The 19,969-nt window shown below is 39.2% G+C and overlaps 1 protein-coding gene across 1 annotated transcript in view; it reads right to left on the bottom strand.

Annotated features, from left to right (window-relative positions):
• LOC311519336 (uncharacterized protein) overlaps window positions 1-19,969 on the bottom strand; it is a gene marked incomplete at its 5' end in the record, with an annotated part of 94,254 nt that overhangs the window by 7,876 nt on the left and 66,409 nt on the right. The window contains 2 exons of the mRNA XM_084625755.1: window positions 5,093-5,209; window positions 8,813-8,873. Of these exons, the coding sequence (XP_084481881.1) occupies window positions 5,093-5,209; window positions 8,813-8,873 (178 nt within the window). The remainder of the gene's footprint in view (window positions 1-5,092; window positions 5,210-8,812; window positions 8,874-19,969) is intronic.

Here is a 19,969-nt window from a genome sequence, read left to right as displayed (position 1 = left end):
ACTTTTACAAGGAGAAACCATCAATAGTATGTATTAAATCATTTGGAAAATGACAGCTAGTATTCTTTCAGTTCAAAAGATGTATTCTTAAAACTAAACCATTAGGCATGTGACTTTCAAAGCAATAGGAGTAGCAATGTCAAGTTCTGAAGTATTCTATTAAGTTACAGCAAACTATTCTTCTGGCACAGATTTATAAAATGTTTTTTTAAAATATATCAATTACAAAACTAGCAAAATTTAATTATAGGATATTCTAGTAATTAGGGTAAGGAAAGGAATCTAGAAAGAGGAAACATTGTTTTGTAGTACTTTTGTAAGTCTCGGGCCCCATTTCTGCAAAGACTTTAAGCACACGGGTAGCCCTATTGAAGTCAATGAGGCTGCTCACTTATACAAAATTAAGCACATGCCTAAATATTTGGAACTGTGCTCTAATGGTGTCAAGAAACAACTGTACTGTGATCAGGTCACTCAGGAAGGCTGTGCTTGTAATGCAGATGGGGCTTACAGTAGAAATCGTGTTAGAAGTTTAGTATCGGGTAATAAAAAAGGGGAAGAAAATGATAAAAGCAAAAATGGGATAGCAATTTGCCAATAGTAGTTATTTAAATATGAGGTGAAGGGAAGTTAATAAGCAAAGATTTAGATTTGACTAAATTGGTGCAACAAATCCTAAGGAGGAAAATATCATTACAATATAATTAGAGATTGAGAAGGAAAATTGTGTACGTTTGTTTTAATCATCATAAGTAATAGGAAGGAAATGTCTCGGGAATGAAAGATTACCAAGAAACATATTCGCAAAAAGAAAAGGAGTACTTGTGGCACCTTAGAGACTAACCAATTTATTTGAGCATGAGCTTTCGTGAGCTACAGCTCACTTCATCGGATGCATACCGTGGAAACTGCAGAAAACATTATATACACACAGAGAATATGAAACAATACCTCCTCCCACCCCACTGTCCTGCTGGTAATAGCTTATCCAAAGTGATCATCAAGTTGGGCCATTTCCAGCAAAAATCCAGGTTCTCTCACCCTCTGTCCCCCCACACACAAACTCACTCTCCTGCTGGTAATAGCCCATCCAAAGTGACCACTCTCTTCACAATGTGTATGATAATCAAGGTGGGCCATTTCCTGCATAAATCCAGGTTCTCTCACTCCCTCACCCCCCTCCAAAAACCACACACACAAACTCACTCTCCTGCTGGTAATAGCTTATCTAAAGTGATCATCAAGTTGGGCCATTTCCAGCACAAATCCAGGTTTTCTCACCCTCCGCCCCCCCACAAACAACCGGAAAAGAAGCCCTTGAGGAATTCCACCATGATTTCAACAATTTGCATCCCACCATCAACCTCAGCCTGGTCCAGTCCACACAAGAGATCCACTTCCTGGACACTACAGTGCTAATAAACAATGGTCACATAAACACCACCCTATACCGGAAACCTACTGACCGCTATTGCTACCTACATGCCTCCAGCTTTCACCCTGACCACACCACACGATCCATCGTCTACAGTCAAGACGTTATTATCCATCGTCTACAGTCAATATTGGCGTATAATAATATTAATAATATTAATATAATTAATTATATTAATTAATATAATAATTTTATATTATTATATATTATATAATTATATTAATTAATATAATAATAACGCTCTGCGATACAACCGCATTTGCTCCAACCCCTCAGACAGAGACAAACACCTACAAGATCTCTGTCAAGCTTTCTTACAACTACAATACCCACCTGCGGAAGTGAAGAAACAGATTGATAGAGCCAGAAGAGTTCCCAGAAGTCACCTACTACAAGACAGGCCTTACAAAGAAAATAACAGAACGCCACTAGCCGTCACCTTCAGCCCTTCAACGCATTATTCGTCACCTTCAACGCATTATTAAGGAACTACAACCTATCCTGAAGGATGACCCAACACTCTCACAAATCTTGGGAGACAGGCCAGTCCTTGCCTACAGACAGCCCCCCAACCTGAAGCAAATACTCACCAACAACCACATACCACACAACAGAACCACTAACCCAGGAAGCTATCCTTGCAACAAAGCCCGTTGCCAACTGTGCCCACATATCTATTCAGGGGACACTATCACAGGGCCTAATAACATCAGCCACACTATCAGAGGCTCGTTCACCTGCACATCCACCAATGTGATATATGCCATCATGTGCCAGCAATGCCCCTCTGCCATTTACATTGGTCAAACTGGACAGTCTCTACGTAAAAGAATAAATGGACACAAATCAGATGTCAAGAATTATAACATTCATAAACCAGTCGGAGAACACTTCAATCTCTCTGGTCACACAATCACAGACATGAAGGTCGCTATCTTCCAACAAAAAAATTTCAAATCCAGACTCCAGCGAGAAACTGCTGAATTGGCATTCATTTGCAAATTGGATACTATTAATTTAGGCTTAAATAGAGACTGGGAGTGGCTAAGTCATTATGCAAGGTAGCCTATTTCCCCTTGTTTTTTCCTACCCCCCCCCCCCCCCGACGTTCTGGTTAAACTTGGATTTAAACTTGGAGAGTGGTCAGTTTGGATGAGCTATTGCCAGCAGGAGAGTGAGTTTGTGTGTGTGTGTGTGTGTTCCCGGGGGCGGAGGGGGGGTGAGAGAGCCTGGATTTGTGCTGGAAATGGCCCACCTTGATTATCATGCACATTGTAGGGAGAGTGGTCACTTTGGATAAGCTATTACCAGCAGGAGAGCGAGTTTGTGTGTGTGTTTTTTGGAGGGGGGTGAGACAACCAGGATTTGTGCAGGAAATGGCCCACCGTGATTATCATACACATTGTGAAGAGAGTGGTCACTTTGGATGGGCTATTACCAGCAGGAGAGTGAGGTTGTTTGTGGGGGGGCGGAGGGTGAGAAAACCTGGATTTGTGCTGGAAATGGCCCAACTTGATGATCACTTTAGATAAGCTATTACCAGCAGGACAGTGGGGTGGGAGGAGGTATTGTTTCATGGTCTCTGTGTGTATATAATGTCTTCTGCAGTTTCCACGGTATGCATCCGATGAAGTGAGCTGTAGCTCACGAAAGCTCATGCTCAAATAAATTGGTTAGTCTCTAAGGTGCCACAAGTACTCCTTTTCTTTTTGTGAATACAGACTAAGGCGGCTGTTACTCTGAAACCTGTCAAGAAACATATTGATTGTTCTTGTGGGAGAAGATTACAGTGCAGTAACTGACCAGACCTACAGCTATATGACTAACACTGGCATCACTTTTTAAACCTAGTCTGGGAACAAGATAATAAACTGGACTAACTGAATGATCAGTATTAATGTTTGCCGGGGTGCAGTATTAAAAGAAGAAAAAATGAAACCATTAAAATACTTTATGAATGTAGGGACTGGTACAGATATTAAGGAATAGGTTGTGTTATAGAATATATCCTGTAGGATATTAAGAATTTAGGTCCAATTCAGTAAAACTCTTAAGCATTTGCTTGAAATTAAGTGCTTGAAATTAAGCACATTAACCCTATCACTACTGAACAATGCACTTAAGTATGTTGCTAAAATTAAGCAGGCGCTTATGGGAATTGCTGAATCAGGGCCCCTCGGATTAACAAATAATTTGTCTTGTAAATAAAATTATTTTGACATTGTGATGTGTACTAATTTTTCCCCTCCCTTATTCTGTTGGTGATACCCTATGAGGTAAGATCACAGGAAAAGCAATATGAAATATGCTATGTTCTTTCCATCATTCCCAAAAGTTTGTCCCATACAGGAGATAATTCAGAAAAATGTCACAGCAACGGCAACTATAGGCTTGCACAATTATGTCATTGTTGGAAATAGACCTTTCTCCTCTCTCCAAGAATGCTATGTCTGGGAATGAGAACGTTCAAAGTAGTGAATAGTTGTAATACCAGGTTGGAGTGAGCATGGTAAAATCCCTGGTTGCTCCAATCCAAACCTAGCTATATCCTAAGCCCATTGATTTGAAATCAATAGAATGACTCCCATTGACTTCAATGAGCTTTGAAACTGACTCTGTGGGCTCAATCCTGTGAGGTGCTGAGCACTCTAGTCCCAATCCAGCAAAAAACTTAAACATCAAAGGGGCCAATACATGCTTAAGATTAAGCATATGCTTAAGCGCTTTGCTGAATTGGAACAGAGTGCTCAGCCCCTGAAGAACTTACTTAGCCATAAATTAATCAAAATCTTTTTCAGGTATGTATACATCACATATAGGGTTTGGTAGTAAACTATGCTTATTGCAGGTACAGCGTTCACACGGTGGGATTTAAAAGATGCCTTGTAATGATTCCCTGTACTGGCTTGTGCACCATTGCCTATGAATAGTTGTTAAAAGATCTGTTAAAAATTCGGGCTCAAAGTACGACAAACATTAGTCATAAATTGAAATACAGATGCTTACAGGATGATGGTAATAAAGTTAAATATTTGAATTTAACTTGCAATGTGCATAATGGGTCAAGATATTATGCTTATATGTGATTAATCCAGTGATTAAGGTATGACTTGTGTGAGAATATCCACATGAATAAAGTTAGGTATAGTCTTAAATCTTTGCAGGATTGGGCCCCATAGGGTTTGACTGGCACTTACTAAGGTCCTGTATTATAGGTGCCTAGTTTCAATATTGATAACAAAATTATCTTCTCAGTATAGAACCGAATTAGATCCCAATCCCACAAAGACTTTTGCACATGTTTAACCTTACATACTTTGTGAGTAGCCCCATTGAAGCCACTGATAGTGCGTAAAATTAAGTACATGCAAAAGTCTTTGCAGGATCAGGGTCTTCAATAGGATTACTACTTTTTGATAATACTTTAGTTATTCTATCAAATTTAATGATCATTTCTTGATAAATTTGCACATGCCAAGTTAAATAAAGATGTTGATCTTTCTTACCATCATATAGGCATCTTTAATTCTACTTTTATTTCTTTTAAAGGTTTTCTTAACCAAAATGTAAATTTCTTATAAATTTTTAACAGAGAATTGAAGTAAATTTATAAGAAAGTTTTGTATGGTTCATTTATTTTAATTTTATGTTGCAAACGTATTCTCACTTTCTCATTTAATGTTAAAAAAAACAGATTCAAGAGAAAAATGCAATATTTTAATGCCTTTTGTTTCCTGCCACCTCTCTTCGTCTCAGCATCTTTTTCACCTAGTCCTAAAAAAAAACAAAAAAAAAAAACCTCACAATCATGACTTTTAAATTCCCTTGTTTTCATAGATTCTGTGGGTGAATAATTTGTGAATTAGAGATTTTTCAGAATAATTGTTTTAAATTGCACAGAGTAGAAAACTAGCTATCGCTATTTTTGTGCAGAGAAATATTTTAAAATACAGAAAGGTACATCTACAAAAGGTAGGTGACAGCTCCACTTGCAGAAGAGAAAATTATAATATGCAGGGATAGAATTAGGATTTTGTGCAAAATAAATTAGGACAATGTGCAAAATAAAATGTGTAGATTAAACCATCATACTGATACTAGTTGACTTATTTAATATGATGTTCTGTGATAGAAGCTTTTGTAGAAGCAAATTCATCTTCCAAGAATAAAGGGATACATTTTCAAAATATTGCACAAGGTTTGTCTGTATGTTTCTCACTTAAGTTTAAATGTTACAGTAATAGTGGGGGTTGTTATGCAATATCTATCTGAACAATTGCAAAATTTACTTCCCCTGAATTACTCAGGTAGCCTGTCTGATTTCTTCACAAGTGAGTTTTGCTTGCAAGGAATATAAGTTTTATCAGACTTGCTAAAGTAACTCCAAACAAGAATGTGTTCTAAAAAAGTTCACACTGTAAAGGTAATTAAAATGCATTGTCTGTTCTACTAAGCACTAAAACTTATTTTTGACTGTTCAAATTAAACATAAGGCAGCTTTTCCAAAATAACTTTCAGCTGTCTGAAACTGTGCTAATAAAGGCCCCAATTCAGAAGAGCATTTAAACATAGTAATAAGTCAGCTATGGGATAACCATGAATGTATACCTGTGCCCCTAGACACACAACCTATTCAAATACTGATCCCCAGTAAAAAATGTTCACATCGGTGAAATACAGCACTTTGGAAAAAAAATTCACTGGATGCAAAGGGTAAATGTGTAAATCACATTACTGTTAATACCAGCTGCATTTGCAAATCTCCATAATTTGATATAAGAACGCATCTCCTTAATATTTCCTAGCAAAGTAATTTAATTATATAACTATTGGGGCAAGAACAACAGTCCATACAAGTTTTATTTTTAAAAAGGTTTTTGCCAGCATTTAAAACACAATTACTTTTGCCATTATTTATAAAAACATCAGTCCTAAAATTAGTTTCTCTTAATTTTGGTTACATAGTTCTTGCAGTTTATATCAGGCTTTCTAAACCATCTGTGGGTCTCACCTTGCTTCCCCAAACCCAGGGGGAAAATTTAACTGCTTTCCAAGTCAGGAAAATTATTTATATACATATATATTCCATGGTGTATATCAAAGCACACCAATAAATTTTAAATAAAAAGTCTTGATGTACAAGTTCTTACTTTCCACTAGGAATACACATGACATGACATTATAAAATTGGATATGAATTCCCCAGCCATAATTAGGATCAGATTTATAGTTTTCACATAACTCAAAGCTCTGTTTCAAGTCCTGATCAGCTTTTGTATGGGTTTCCTCTCTAAACTTCCAGTTAAGCAATGAACCATGGAAAAGGTGATGCAATTAGCATACTAAGGATTAATTAGGCAGCAGTCAGGCAGCAGCATGAAAAACAGTTTGCAGCACGAAAAACAGTTTGCAGCACATGAGCGTTTTTTAGACTGCATTAATACTGCCTCATTTATGAATGAATCAAAATATGTAGAAAAACAAGCCTTTAGAGGGAAAAAACACAGAGCCAGATTGCAATCCTTGATGCTCTGCACACAGGAGACCCTCCCTGCAAGGACTTCTCCTTGCCTAGCTGATAGGGGCAGGAATGCGGTTTCCGTGATACCATTCCCACCCATTTGTCCCATGCAGATTCCCCTTCACTGGACTCTGCGGTCTTCAGAGAGGAAGAGATGGGTGGTCGGTAGGGATGCAACCTGCCCAAAATTTAGAAGGCTATTTTAGCCTTTCCACTGAGTTCCTTCTGCACTATGGAGGCCTCCTTTAAAGAGAGTTCCAGTGGCAGAAGCTGTCAGACAGAAGGAAGGAAAAAAACACAGTGCGCTGGAGGGTGTTCACAGGGTCTCCACATGGGCAGAGCAGAGAAGGATTATGGCTTTGAGGGGCCCTGGGCCTGAGCAAGTGGGGGACCCTCTCCACCCCTTCTGCTTGCATTTCCCCTCTCCACGCTCCTGCCAGGGAAATGGGGTCAGGGTACAGGGGCTTGCCCCTCTCTGCCTGGTGCTCCTGCCGGGGACCCCATAGGAATGCTGGGCGGGCGGGCAGAGTGGGTTGGGGCACAGGGGTGCCCATTTTTATAGGGGCCCCCAATTGCCCAGGGCTTCTGGGGGCACAAACACCGTCGGCCCAGTAGCTAATCTGCCACTGGGGCAGACTGTCCTCCAGTGGATCTTGGGGAATGCACATACTATATTCTGGGGCATGTGGGGTCGGGGAGTTAACCTCTTTACCCCAGTGCAACAGTGTGAGGGAAACTCCACAATACGAACTTCACATACTATTCTGGCCTCCTTCCTCTCCACCACTGGTGTGTTTCCCCACAAGATGGGCAATTTGGCCTTTAATTCTTAAAGGTTTATTGTTCATTTATAAACTAAATAATACTTAGAATGTGTATGGTGCTTTGTATTTTCAAAGCACTGTACAGACATTAGCTAATCCTCACAACACCCTTGTAAGACAGCTAAGTATTATTATCCCCATTGTGCTAAAGCTGAGACAGAAAGGCTAAGTGACATGCACAAAGCCATGAAGTGAGTCAGTGACAGAGTCTGGAGCTAAACTCTGGACTTTTTGTCTCCCAAGCCTATGCTCATTCTGCCAGACCACACTGCCTTCGAATTCTGGGTTTGAAGAAAGGACTGATCTGCTAATAACATATATAGAAATACATATGTTAAATAGTGTTTCATAAACATGCAATCCTTTTAGGACAAGCCATTATAAACTGTACTCTGTGAAACCATATCCAAGATTTGAAATCTGAGAATATCATTTTCATGGTCTAGATATTTTTACAAGACTTTAACTGCTTGATTCATACGTGAATATTCTGGGCCAAGTTTTCAGCTTCTGTTTTGTGAGGCACAAAACCAATACAGGCTAAAAATGTAGCCCAATATGACTTGAGGTAGATTTCTTCATAGCTATAATGACTGAAAAATCTCTCAGACATGTAATGGATTAATAACATCTTTCAAAACACTGTCATGGAAAAACAGGATCCCCATGCTACCTCAGAATAGAATGAATTTACAGTATGTTCCTGATCCTGAGGTCCTTTCTCAAGCAAAGCTTCCCATTGTAGTCAAAGAGCTGAAAGTGAAAGGAAAGTCATTGAGAAGCTATTGTCTGAATGAGGAATGCAGGGTCAGACCCACAATGTAAACTAAAAAATGCAAGTAGCTCCCTATAGGCTGTATTCAAAGATTACATCCCCGCATGAGGCTAGCACCAGTTTTCACATGCATCATGCTCACAAAGTTTTCTTATATTCAGTTTTATTCCTTACTCTGACCTCCAGTTATCTGAGCTTTTACACCAGGAATTATAGGATGTCATTTCTGCCATATGATGTGTCTTTAACATACTTACCGATTTTACAACTACTAAGAAGTAAGAGTTTAAACTTTCTGGAACAACAGTTGTTCCTGTCCTGAAGACAACAGAAAAACGGAATAGATGTCAGTGCGTTTACAAACTCCTTCCACAGATATTCTGAAACAAAAGGGTCAGTGATGCCAATATCCAAAACTTTCTTATAGCAATTCAGTACCATGTAAGTGGACAGTGCTGGAGCTCTGGAAACAAGCCAAAAGCTTCAGTGGCTTAACATAGAATGTTTACAAAAATACCTTGTATTTTTCGCAAAAAAAAAAAACAAAAAAAAAAAACTCTTAGTTTCCCTTGTGGTAAAACTTAATGCTCATGAGTAGAAAAATACTGCTGTTCCCCTTTTTGCAACAGTGTTAGAAGTTATGTGTTATATGTTCTAGTTATGTAGGAAACTGCAGTTTTTAGGAGCAGATTCTCCATTCACTTAGCTCAAGAGTAGCTCATATTCCTAGTTACACCAATGTAAATCCAGAGTATTACTATATCAATCTTATTATTAATGTTTATACTGATGAAGTATGAAGTCCACACAAATACAATCTAATGTCTACAAATATAGATCAAAACAAACACTTCTTGAGTTATTAAAATAGGGCTACATTTGCACCTGCCTATAAAATAGCCTAACTAATTTTACAGGAAAAGTATTATCTATTCTTATTAAATTTTGTTGCATTTCCCTAACAACCACCTGTAAAATCTCTGTAGGGAGCAGTGAACAAGAAAGTCTATTTTTTCTGCTGGCCATAAAGAGAATAATGTGAGTTTCCTGTAGAGAAAGGAAAAGAGATATTAGAATTGTTAATAAACTCCTGCTCTACTTCTGAAACCCTCAGATGAAATTCTACTTTCTCCTGAATTAGAAATAAATTACTGTATTTTATTGAGACCTCTAGGCACTAGTGTAATAAAACAGTAAGTAATAATACTGAAAACTGTACTTTGTTGAACAAAAAACATTTAAAAATCTGCACAATAGCTTCTTTCAGTGCATTCATTTACTCAGCCCATCCAGTTAAACATACCAATATGTATTTTGAGGTTTTTCTTTTAACAGGTGAGGAAGGGAGAAAGAGGTTATTTGTACTGTTTGATTTTTAATTACTAGGGAGGCAATCACACACTAGAGATATAATGAGGTCCATATAAGTACCTAGAGAGAAAGACATTGCCTGCAGGCACCACCCCCGCAGCTCCCATTGGTCACGGTTCCTGGCCAATGGGAGCTGCGAAGCCAGCACTCTGGGCAGAGGCAGCACACAGAGCTGCCTGGCCACGCCTCCGCAGGGAGCTGAGAGGGGGGATGTCGCCGTTTCCAGGGAGCCCCCCAGGTAAGTTCTGCCCAGAGCCCGCCTCACCCTGTTCTGTGCCCCAACCCCACACTCTGCTGCTGGGAGTAAAGGGGAGGCGCGGAACCAGGTAGGAAGCCTGCCAGCCCCACCCAACCCCCTCACACCAGCAACAGCAGGGGTCCTGGGCCACACGCTGCCTCCCACGCCCCCTCAGCACCAGCGGGAGTCCCGGGCCGCCCCCTTCCCGCTCCAGCAGAGATCCCGGGCCACGTGCCGCTACCTGCCCCCTCCCCAGCACCTGGGACACCTTCCCCCTCCACCCACAGCCCACCGGGCAGCCCTCCCTCCAAGTTTTAGTCATGGGTATTTTTAGTAAAAGTCATAGGTCACGGGTAGTGAATTTTTGTTTACAGCCTGTGACCTGTCCATGACTTTTACTAAAAATACCCATGACTAAAACGTAGTCTTACTAATGATTTCCAAAGACAGCAACAAAATATCAGGGCATATTTCAGTGGCTCATCAAAATGCAAAAGAGGGAGAGAGAGTTACAACTTTAGTATCATACTCACAAATCTACAATATACAAGGTTTGCTAGGAAGAAGTACTTTACAGCTGAATCACTAAGATCATGTGAGATACTTTTAAGGACTAGAGGCAGAGGCCTAAATTCTGATTTATACTAGTGCCTTTTTACACACAGCTTAAATTAGTACAGCCAGAGCGATAAAAGGGGCCTTACCGTAAATAAGAATCAGACCCAGAGTGTTTTCCCCACTATGGAAGTCACTCACTCAGCCCACAGGTACTCATCTTAAAATGTGCTGCACAAGGCAAATAATTTTCATCAAGCATTTGTTCAACTATGGATCAACTAGAAGGAACTTTCTTCCCATGATTCAGGCTGTATGTTTTGGGAAACTGAATTTAATTAGTTAGTTTTAAATATATCATATGGTCAGTAGCCAGACTGATTGGTGCACAGAATTAAATACATGAAACAAGGTAACCTTTAACGGGAACTTTTAAATTCTATCCCAAGGTATCTTTCACTGTATAAACAATATCTATTTTTTCAATTTTACCAATTTTATTATACTTAGCATTTATAAATGTGTCAGAACAAAATACTATCAGTTTTCCATGTGACTGATGGATTTGCAGCCAGGCTGCAGTGCCTGGAAATTATACGTTCATAGGATAAATTTAAAGAGATCTGCAGAGGAAGGATCAATGTTCTCATAAGGCGCCTGATTCAATTTTTTAAAATGTCCAGAAGCCATTAAAAATTTAATTTTTCAGGGCTTCTGTCCTGAGAAACCCAGACATATTTTTGTTTTAAATTAAATTGGACACCGGGAAAGGAAGAAAATCTCCCAAAAAAAACTAGGCTATTATGGAATAATGATAGAAATTATCTGATAAATGATTTATGAATTCTAACATCATTATACATCTGCTGCTTAACTAAATAAAATTGCATTATAATGCATAGAGATGACAGTTCAATCTGATAATCATCCTGGTGTCATTCTTCATAAATGATTTCATACTCAACACATGTTCTACAATATGTTCAACAAGCATGTTCTACAATAAAGGAACACAATGGCACCCAATACATTAAACAGACTGTGGCAGGGCAGAAGTAAACTCTGTGAACACCCTGCTAAAAAGGGCTGGCCGCACCCTGCTTCCTGGCAGGGTGGCCAGGTACCGGGGGCCCAGGCACTCAGCAGGGTGCCCAGCTGCAGGCCCTAAAGAGGGCTGGCTCAGAGGAATAGGCTGAGCCAAGTGGAGACAGCTGTATATAAGCCCTGAGAAAAGTTCAGTCAGGACTAGCCTGGTAGGGGACAGGAGGGCTGCATTTCTGCCTCTGTACCAACTGAAGGAAGGCTCAAAGGCCAGCAGACCCTGAGAAGGGTGTGTAGGGGGATAGCAGTTGGAGGAATTAGGAGCACTGTGAGGGAGGGGAAGTCTGAGCAGACCCTGTGACATAGACATATCCCTGAATTTCCTCAAGGGCTCACTGATAATAGTAACTGTCATTATTTGTATTAACCCAGTACCTAGGAGCCCCAGTTATTCACCTGGACCCCATTTTGCTAGGCATTGTACGAACACAGAACAAAAAGACAGCGCCTGCCCCTGAAGAACTTAACTTGTAAGTATAAGACAAGACAAGGGACAACCGATCGATACAGATAGATAGTGTGCATATATATTGAAATACTGTAGGATGAGCATAAAAAGTTCAGTGATGTTTAAAAAGAATCTCCACCCCACACAGCATGAGGCAATCTTCAAAAGGGGAACAAGACCATACAATGGAGAGTTTATAATACTCTTTGGTGACACTTGTTAATACTGATGCTTTGATTAGACAGAGTTTTCAAGGAGGGGTTAAGAAATGGTGCTTACTTGTTTTATTTCAGATTATATTCGTTGTATTGCTGTTAGACTAATAATTTAGGCTCAGATTGTGACTAGCCTTTATACGTGAGGGGGATGGGAAAGAAGCCTGTAAGAAGCCTTTTTACACCCCTGACACGACGACATCTCACAATTTCATTCCCTGCATGGTCCACAAGGGGGTGAGAAGGCCTTTGGGGATAAACACTGCACACATTGGTGGGAGTTTGCAGCTCTTTGTACTCAGGACTGAGCCCTGAGATAGAAACAGCACAAAGAAACAGCAAAATATCTATAAAAATGAACAGAAAAATAGGCAGGGATTTAAAATAGTAGATAGGAAAATCAAATAAGAAGCGACACACACTGTAGCAATCAGAAAGCACGGATCAAACTAAAAAGACCAAAAAAAATATGGACAGACTAGGCTAGACAGAATAAAAGGAAAATTGGAAAATGAAAAACAGAACTCTTTTCTTTGGAAGAAGTTTTGGTGACATTAATGTGACACACTGAAAATAACTTGAGATCTTTCACTATATGTAAAAAATCTGGAAACTGTGCAGATTATTATAAAATATTCAATATATTTTAAAAAACTCTCTGGTATGAAATTTGTCACCTCCCACCCCAAAATATAATTAATATGAAAATATCAGTGGGTTCATATACTTTTGGAAATCTACAATTGATATGATAAAATATATGTAATAAATCAATATTTTTGTGAAGAGGCCAAATGATAATGAATCATGTGCTTTTGGGGCAGACTCGAAGCCCAACTTGAAATCAGTAGAAAACCTCCCATAGACTTCAATAAGCATGTCACAGTGATTGTTACCATGCAGACTTTAGGAGGATTTATGGTATGCTCAAGTAATCAGTTTCTTTTCCAGTAAACTGTGATGGTTGCCCTTGATTGGAGATTAGAATATGGCTATTATTGTGCTTGTACATGATAAATGAAAGATTTTAAGTATTCCTTGATGTGACATATAAAGGCTTTGTGGCATTTGAAGTGAAAAATAGGCTGCTTTAAATTTACTAAATATGAATTTCCATGGATAGATTGAACCATCCAAACAAGGTTTAAAAGTAAATTAAACATTTCAAAAGTTGTTAAAGCTGCACTTATATGATAAGCATATTTTTCAATGCATTTACATATCAGATATGGCAAATATTATGTTTATCAAGTAAAAAACTGTAAAAGATTATTACTTAATAGTGGAAGGACTGTAAAGACCTTAACAGAAGCTTGTATATGAACCTAAATTAACAAGCAAATTTAGAGAAATAAACACTGAAATAAATATAAGATAACACTTTTTTTGTGAAATGCATTAGACTCTTGTTTCTGTGACCATTTACCATGTTCTTTTGAACAGTCATTTACAGATAAAGCTCATTTTTTGTTTTAAAAATAAATATGTAAAACAAACACTGTCTCTTCTCATATAACTCCATCAAATAGGTTTGTTTAAAAAAAGTCGGGGGGAAAAACTGCACAAAATTTCACATGCACACACAAACTATGAGGAAAGGTTCCACAAATGCAGATTAAAGACTCAAATTCTATCATTATCTCACTCTGTTATGAGTAAGTATTCTTGCTGAGGACATGGTTAATTCACAGGCAATCCAAAAGACTACTAAAAGAAACACCTATGGTGTGAGTAATGCTGATACCCAGTGGTATACAATGAAAAATGTGTAGGATAACAAAAGAAGAGGAAGTAAGTGATGGTTTGTCAAGAGAAAGGAAGAGGGGATCTGAAAAAAGAGAGTGAAAAACACAGCTAACAATTTGACTATAACATGTTTTGTTGAGTAATTATACAAATGTTTTCCCGTTATGATTGATTGTCCCAACAGAACCACATATGAGAGAGGCAACAATGGATCAAATGGAGTCCCTGAAGACAAGATTTACACCAACAGTAAATTTAGCTCAGTCAGATTAATTCAGAATGAGATTTCAGCTTTAACTCTGCACTTAAAGTATATGAAAAAAATCCATTTTACAGAAATTCAAGGATCAGGTGGAGAGAGTATGGATATTTACCTGAATACGGACATTGTCTCAGGACATAAATGGGATAAAATGCTCAATTATTGTGAACTTTTTCACCTGTGATCCACAAGTGCTTGTCAAATTTGGAGCCAAGGAGGAATAACCCCCCAGACCTCTGAAGAACTGAGCAGAGACTATTCCTTAGGTGCTCAGATAAGATGATGGATGGCTATATAAAACACTTAAGGGTATATCTTCATTGCAGAGTTAGCCTGGGCTCTAGCCTAGGTGTCACCCCAACCTCCTTTCCATACACTTCTAACCCAAGCTTGAGAGTGCTTTAACCCTGAGCTACAGGCATGGCTGAGGGTATAGGCTTGAGCTCAGGTTTCACTCCAGCTCTGGCTGGCAACCTATCTACAATGCCATGTAAATGCAAGCTAATCAAGCCTGGGTTCTGTTAGTCTTCCAGTCCTATTCCACAATTCCACCTGGGCTGTACATTCTTGTCTATGTCCTTTCTTCTGCACTGAACTTACTTTTACTGGATCAGCATTTTAACCCCATGTTTGCCAGCTCATTTTCTGAAGCGTTTCCACAGCATTTGAACAGATGCCATCCAAGAAATCCTCCTTTCTGTGCTGCCCATTAGCCAGAGGCTGATACCAGCCTTCTGGTAAAGCTGTGGTGTGATATCAGTAAAACTCAAATTGGGGAAGTGTCCCCAAAATCATAATTTTATATTCAGTTGACAGGAAAGAAAGAGGCAGAGAAGCCAGTCAGGTACATTACAAATCGCTTTACAGTTTCCAGTCTGCATTCCCTAATGGTGTTCTCATTGAAAGTTATTGCTGCCAAACACTGTTCGCTTTCGCCTTCAGAACTGTCTGTGCTAATAAATAGTAAGTCCAGTTGGAAGTTATTTACATAAAGTATTGTTCTAATGTCATTACCATGGACAGCAGTTCCCGCTTTGGGCAGGGGGAGGGGGACGAGAGCCTCTTTTGAATGAATTCATAGAGCAGTCCAGTTTTATGCACCACTAAGAACCACGGGATATCCCACCAGAAATCCATTCAAGCACACAGGCCAGTACAGCACCACTGTGGACTCTTTTCATGCTTTGTGTGTATATAAAAAGATCTTCTACACTTTCCACAGTATGCATCCGATGAAGTGAGCTGTAGCTCACGAAAGCTTATGCGCAAATAAATTGGTAAGTCTCTAAGGTGCCACAAGTACTCCTTTTCTTTTTGCGAATACAGACTAACACGGCTGTTACTCTGAAAACTGTGGACTCTGTAATACAGGTCTGGCACAGGTAGCACTTTGCAATGGGGATGCTCCTCCCCTGCTGGGCTAGTCCTAGCTAACTTTGCAGAGAAGACATACACCCATTTGAGTCTATCTCAGGGTATTTTACATGATTGGATTCTTATTAATAAGGGGAGGGAGGTGGCAGGCAGCGGGGGTCCTCATTGTCTTTGTTTCTCCAAGGAAACCTCTTTAAGAGTGAGTAGTATGAGTCCCTCTACGAGACAACAAGAAGGAAAAAATACAGTCAATCACTATCATTTAAAGATCCAATCAATCCACTTCTTTCTTAGTAGTAATACAGTCAAGTATTAATATAATCTCAAGTCCATTTAATACAAATTATTTTTCCATGTAGCAAATAATTTAGCAGATGCATCTACTTCAGATCTGTCTATCACAATGAATTCCCTGGGTATCCATCACAATAATACCTGAGCACCAATTTATGTTAAATGATTGATGATCAATTGACATTAAGTGATTTTATGTTTAATGTCAATAAAAAATCATTAATTCCCTGATCTAAACAGAACTTCATGTCGATAATTTTATTTTTTCCTTTATGACATATTTCAGAGTAGCAGCCGTGTTAGTCTGTATCTGCAAAGAGAAAAGGAGGACTTGTGGCACCTTAGAGACTTACCAATTTACCAAGAAAAGGGTGCATAGAATGGAACATATTGATTATCACTACAAAAGTTTTTTTCTCCTGCTGATAATAGCTCATCTTAATTAATTAGCCTTTTACTCCACCTTTTCATATTCTCTGTATGTATGTACATCTATATCTATATCTTCCTACTATATGTTTCATTCTAAGCATCCGATGAAGTGGGCTGTAGCCCATGGAAGCTTATGCTCAAATAAATTTGTTAGTCTCTAAGGTACCACAAGTACTCCTATTCTATTTTTTCCTTTGTCTCCCAGGGGGGAATAAAATTGGAAAATTCCACTTAATGGAAAATATACTGTTGGCAAACTGTTATGGATAATAAGGTCTGATTGTGCAACCATGGGAGCTGAGAACAAGCCAAAGCATAGAGTTTGGGAAAATTCAATGACAGACCCACAAAAATATGCATCGTTGAGGTCTATGGAGTAAAGGAAATCCTCCAGGAACCAGAAAAGCAGAATGGAATGGAATGGAGGATTTCCAGCTGGAAATAAATCCTGCAAATTCAATTTCTGAAGTGGTTTAAATCCAGCATGAGTCAAAATCTTTCCAACTTGTTTGGGACCAAAACAGGCTAGGACCAACAAATCTCCAGCCTTGCTCCTCCAAAGAGATTATCACAATAGACTTTAGGAAGCCCCATGCTGGAATTTCCCATGAGGACTTGCCTATGAGACAGTTCCAGGGCTTGTCTAGGAAAAAAATGTATAAGCCAGGCTGTCTCTCTAAATATAAAAGGAATACAACAAGGGACAGATTCTAGGTGTTTCCTTATATAACCTCCTCTCGAGCCTAGGTATCTGAACAAACTCCTGGCAAACTGTAAGCAAACTAGTAGGGGCTATCCTTCAAAAGGTGTTTGGGGAGACTAAGAGGAAATTGATCATATCTGTGAAGCTTTTAATGAATCTTATAAGGTTCCCCAGGCTCAAAAGAGCCTTTGCAAAAAGATGAAAAAGTGCTGTGACAGGAGAAGGTTGTGGGTCTGAGTCAGAAGGACCTACGATGCTGAAGAAGAAGAAATGTGAGAGAGAACTCTTTGCCTACCTTCTCTACGTCTTCTCCAAATAGCGCTTCTCTGAAGGAGAAAGCTGCTATAACAAGGCAGTAGCCCTTTAAGAGCCAAGCTGAGTCTGGTGCAGCCGCTCTGTTCATCAAGGTCCCTTTAAGACAAGGTGTTCCATGGCTGAAAGCCCCAATGGAGGGCATGTGATGTGACAGAGAGCAGGAGACAGAACAGGTGCCACAACCCCAGTTCTGGATATATCTTCTTCCTTGCTGAAGTCCGGTAAATATATTTGGAGCCTATTCTAATGGAAATTGTCAGCGTCTCTGTTACAAAAAGCAAGGCTGCTGGATTCGCCTAAGAAGCTCTCTCTTCACATTGACAATATGGTTAAGATTATTGAAAAGATTGCAGCAAGACAATCCCATAGCATCTAGATAGTTCAGATTTCCTAGAACCTTGCCATTCTGAATACCAGCACTGAGCTGGATGCACTGGTTGACAACCTCCTACTGGCCATTAATGAAGATCAGCTGTCCATACTGATATTACTAGATTTATCCACTGCACTTGATACTACTGATCATAAAGTGTTGTTGACCCATCCGCAGACCTCCAGGAGGAGTGCATGGCATTGCCCTTAAATGGCTTCTGTCTTTTCTCTCAGATTTTGAAGAATGTCACATTGGGCTGTTGCTATTCTTCCTCTCATGTGGAGTTCTACAGGGTCCCATCATGTCCCCCCTCCTATTAAAAATGTATGTGGGGCTAGTAGAAGGGATAGTGATAACATGTCATTGTGATGCCTTCAGTACACACACAAGACCTATCTGTTTCTTTCTCTTCTGAGCCAGATGTTACAGTTGTGTACCTTTACCCAGTGCCTGGATGAACATGAGTATGGGTGAGAGTGAGTAGACTAAGGCTCACGGAGTGGTCTTATCCTAAATTTACTGATGTCAATAGGAGTCTTTCCATTGATTTTTAACATGCTTTGGAGAAGATCTTTAATTTATATTATACAGAGGGAATATTGGTGGGTTGGGGAATAAGGTGAGGATTATGTCTGTTTGAGGCTACTTGTATTTACAACTTGAGAGCCTGGTTAGATTCCCAGTTGTTGAATAGGCAGGACAACTTTCTTTTATTTGCATCAGGCTAGAAAACAGCAACCTTTTCTTTTGGATGTGGACTTCACTACGATTCATGTCCTCATTGCATAAGATTAGACTACTGCGGTGTGCTCTATTTGTGGCTACATCTTAAATCTACCAGATGCTGAATACAGTGCATAATGCAGCAGCACACAATTTGCTGTGTATAATTAGATACAATTGCTGTCCTCAATTTATATCCACTCATATCAGCAGGTAGTGTGGTGGCAATATGCAAAACCCCAGAAGATTTAAGAATGTTATTGCCTTGTGAGATCACATGCCTCTGCTAGGAATATACATAAATTTGTCCCATTTTTCTAATGATTGTGGATGGTGGTCCCTTACTTACATGATAATTTCCTTCAGAGGAACTCCTTATGCTCAGCCCCTCACAAAATGAAACACAGCTGTGTATTTTCTCTGGCTGAATTATTTCATTAGCTATTGCATAACACCATCTGGTGGTCATTTTTCTAGCTGTAATATAGAATTATATTTGTCTTAAATAATTCGATAAGCCAAAATTAGAGCTTTATTTGTTGAGAGGTGTGTGATCTAGTAGTTTGATCACAGGCTTTCCCAGGTTCTAATCTGAACAGACACTAAATTGCCACTATAGCACTAGGCAAGCCATTTAACTTCTCTGCCTCAATTTCCCCACCTTTAAAAAGGGAATACTACTACTTGTCTCCCTCTCATACTGTTGTTGAGAAGATTAGACGGTAGGTTACATTCTACTCTCAGTCTCATTAGTGTTAATTCAAAGTAACTCCATTGATTTAAAATAACAGGATTTGGACCAATGTCAGTAAAGGCCACAAAGAGTGCTCTTTGAATGTTAGGTTTCAGAGTAACAGCCATGTTAGTCTGTATTTGCAAAAAGAAAAGGAGTCCTTGTGGCACCTTAGAGACTAACCAATTTATTTGAGCATAAGCTTTCTTGAGCTACAGTATGCATCCGATGAAGTGAGCTGTAGCTCACGAAAGCTTATGCTCAAATAAATTGGTTAGTCTCTAAGGTGCCACAAGTACTCCTTTTCTCTTTGAATGTTAATTACTTTTACTGAAGGCATAATAGTTATTTTTAGAAACATTCAACAGGTAAGTTACATCCCATGATGAGCTCAGAGCCTCAGGCAAATAGGGAAAAAAGCTCCCCACCAACAGGTGTTAGTGTTACTTGAATAATATACTGTAAGTCACAACCATGTAATGCTCAGCTCAGCAACCATAACAGATGTCGTGGAAGTATTTCTACTCATCA

Source organism: Lepidochelys olivacea, assembly GCF_965140295.1.
Source record: "Lepidochelys olivacea isolate rLepOli2 genome assembly, chromosome: 4".
Taxonomy (NCBI): domain Eukaryota; kingdom Metazoa; phylum Chordata; order Testudines; family Cheloniidae; genus Lepidochelys; species Lepidochelys olivacea.
Note: the sequence above shows the minus strand (reverse complement) of the source record. Positions and strands in the feature narration are given on the sequence as shown.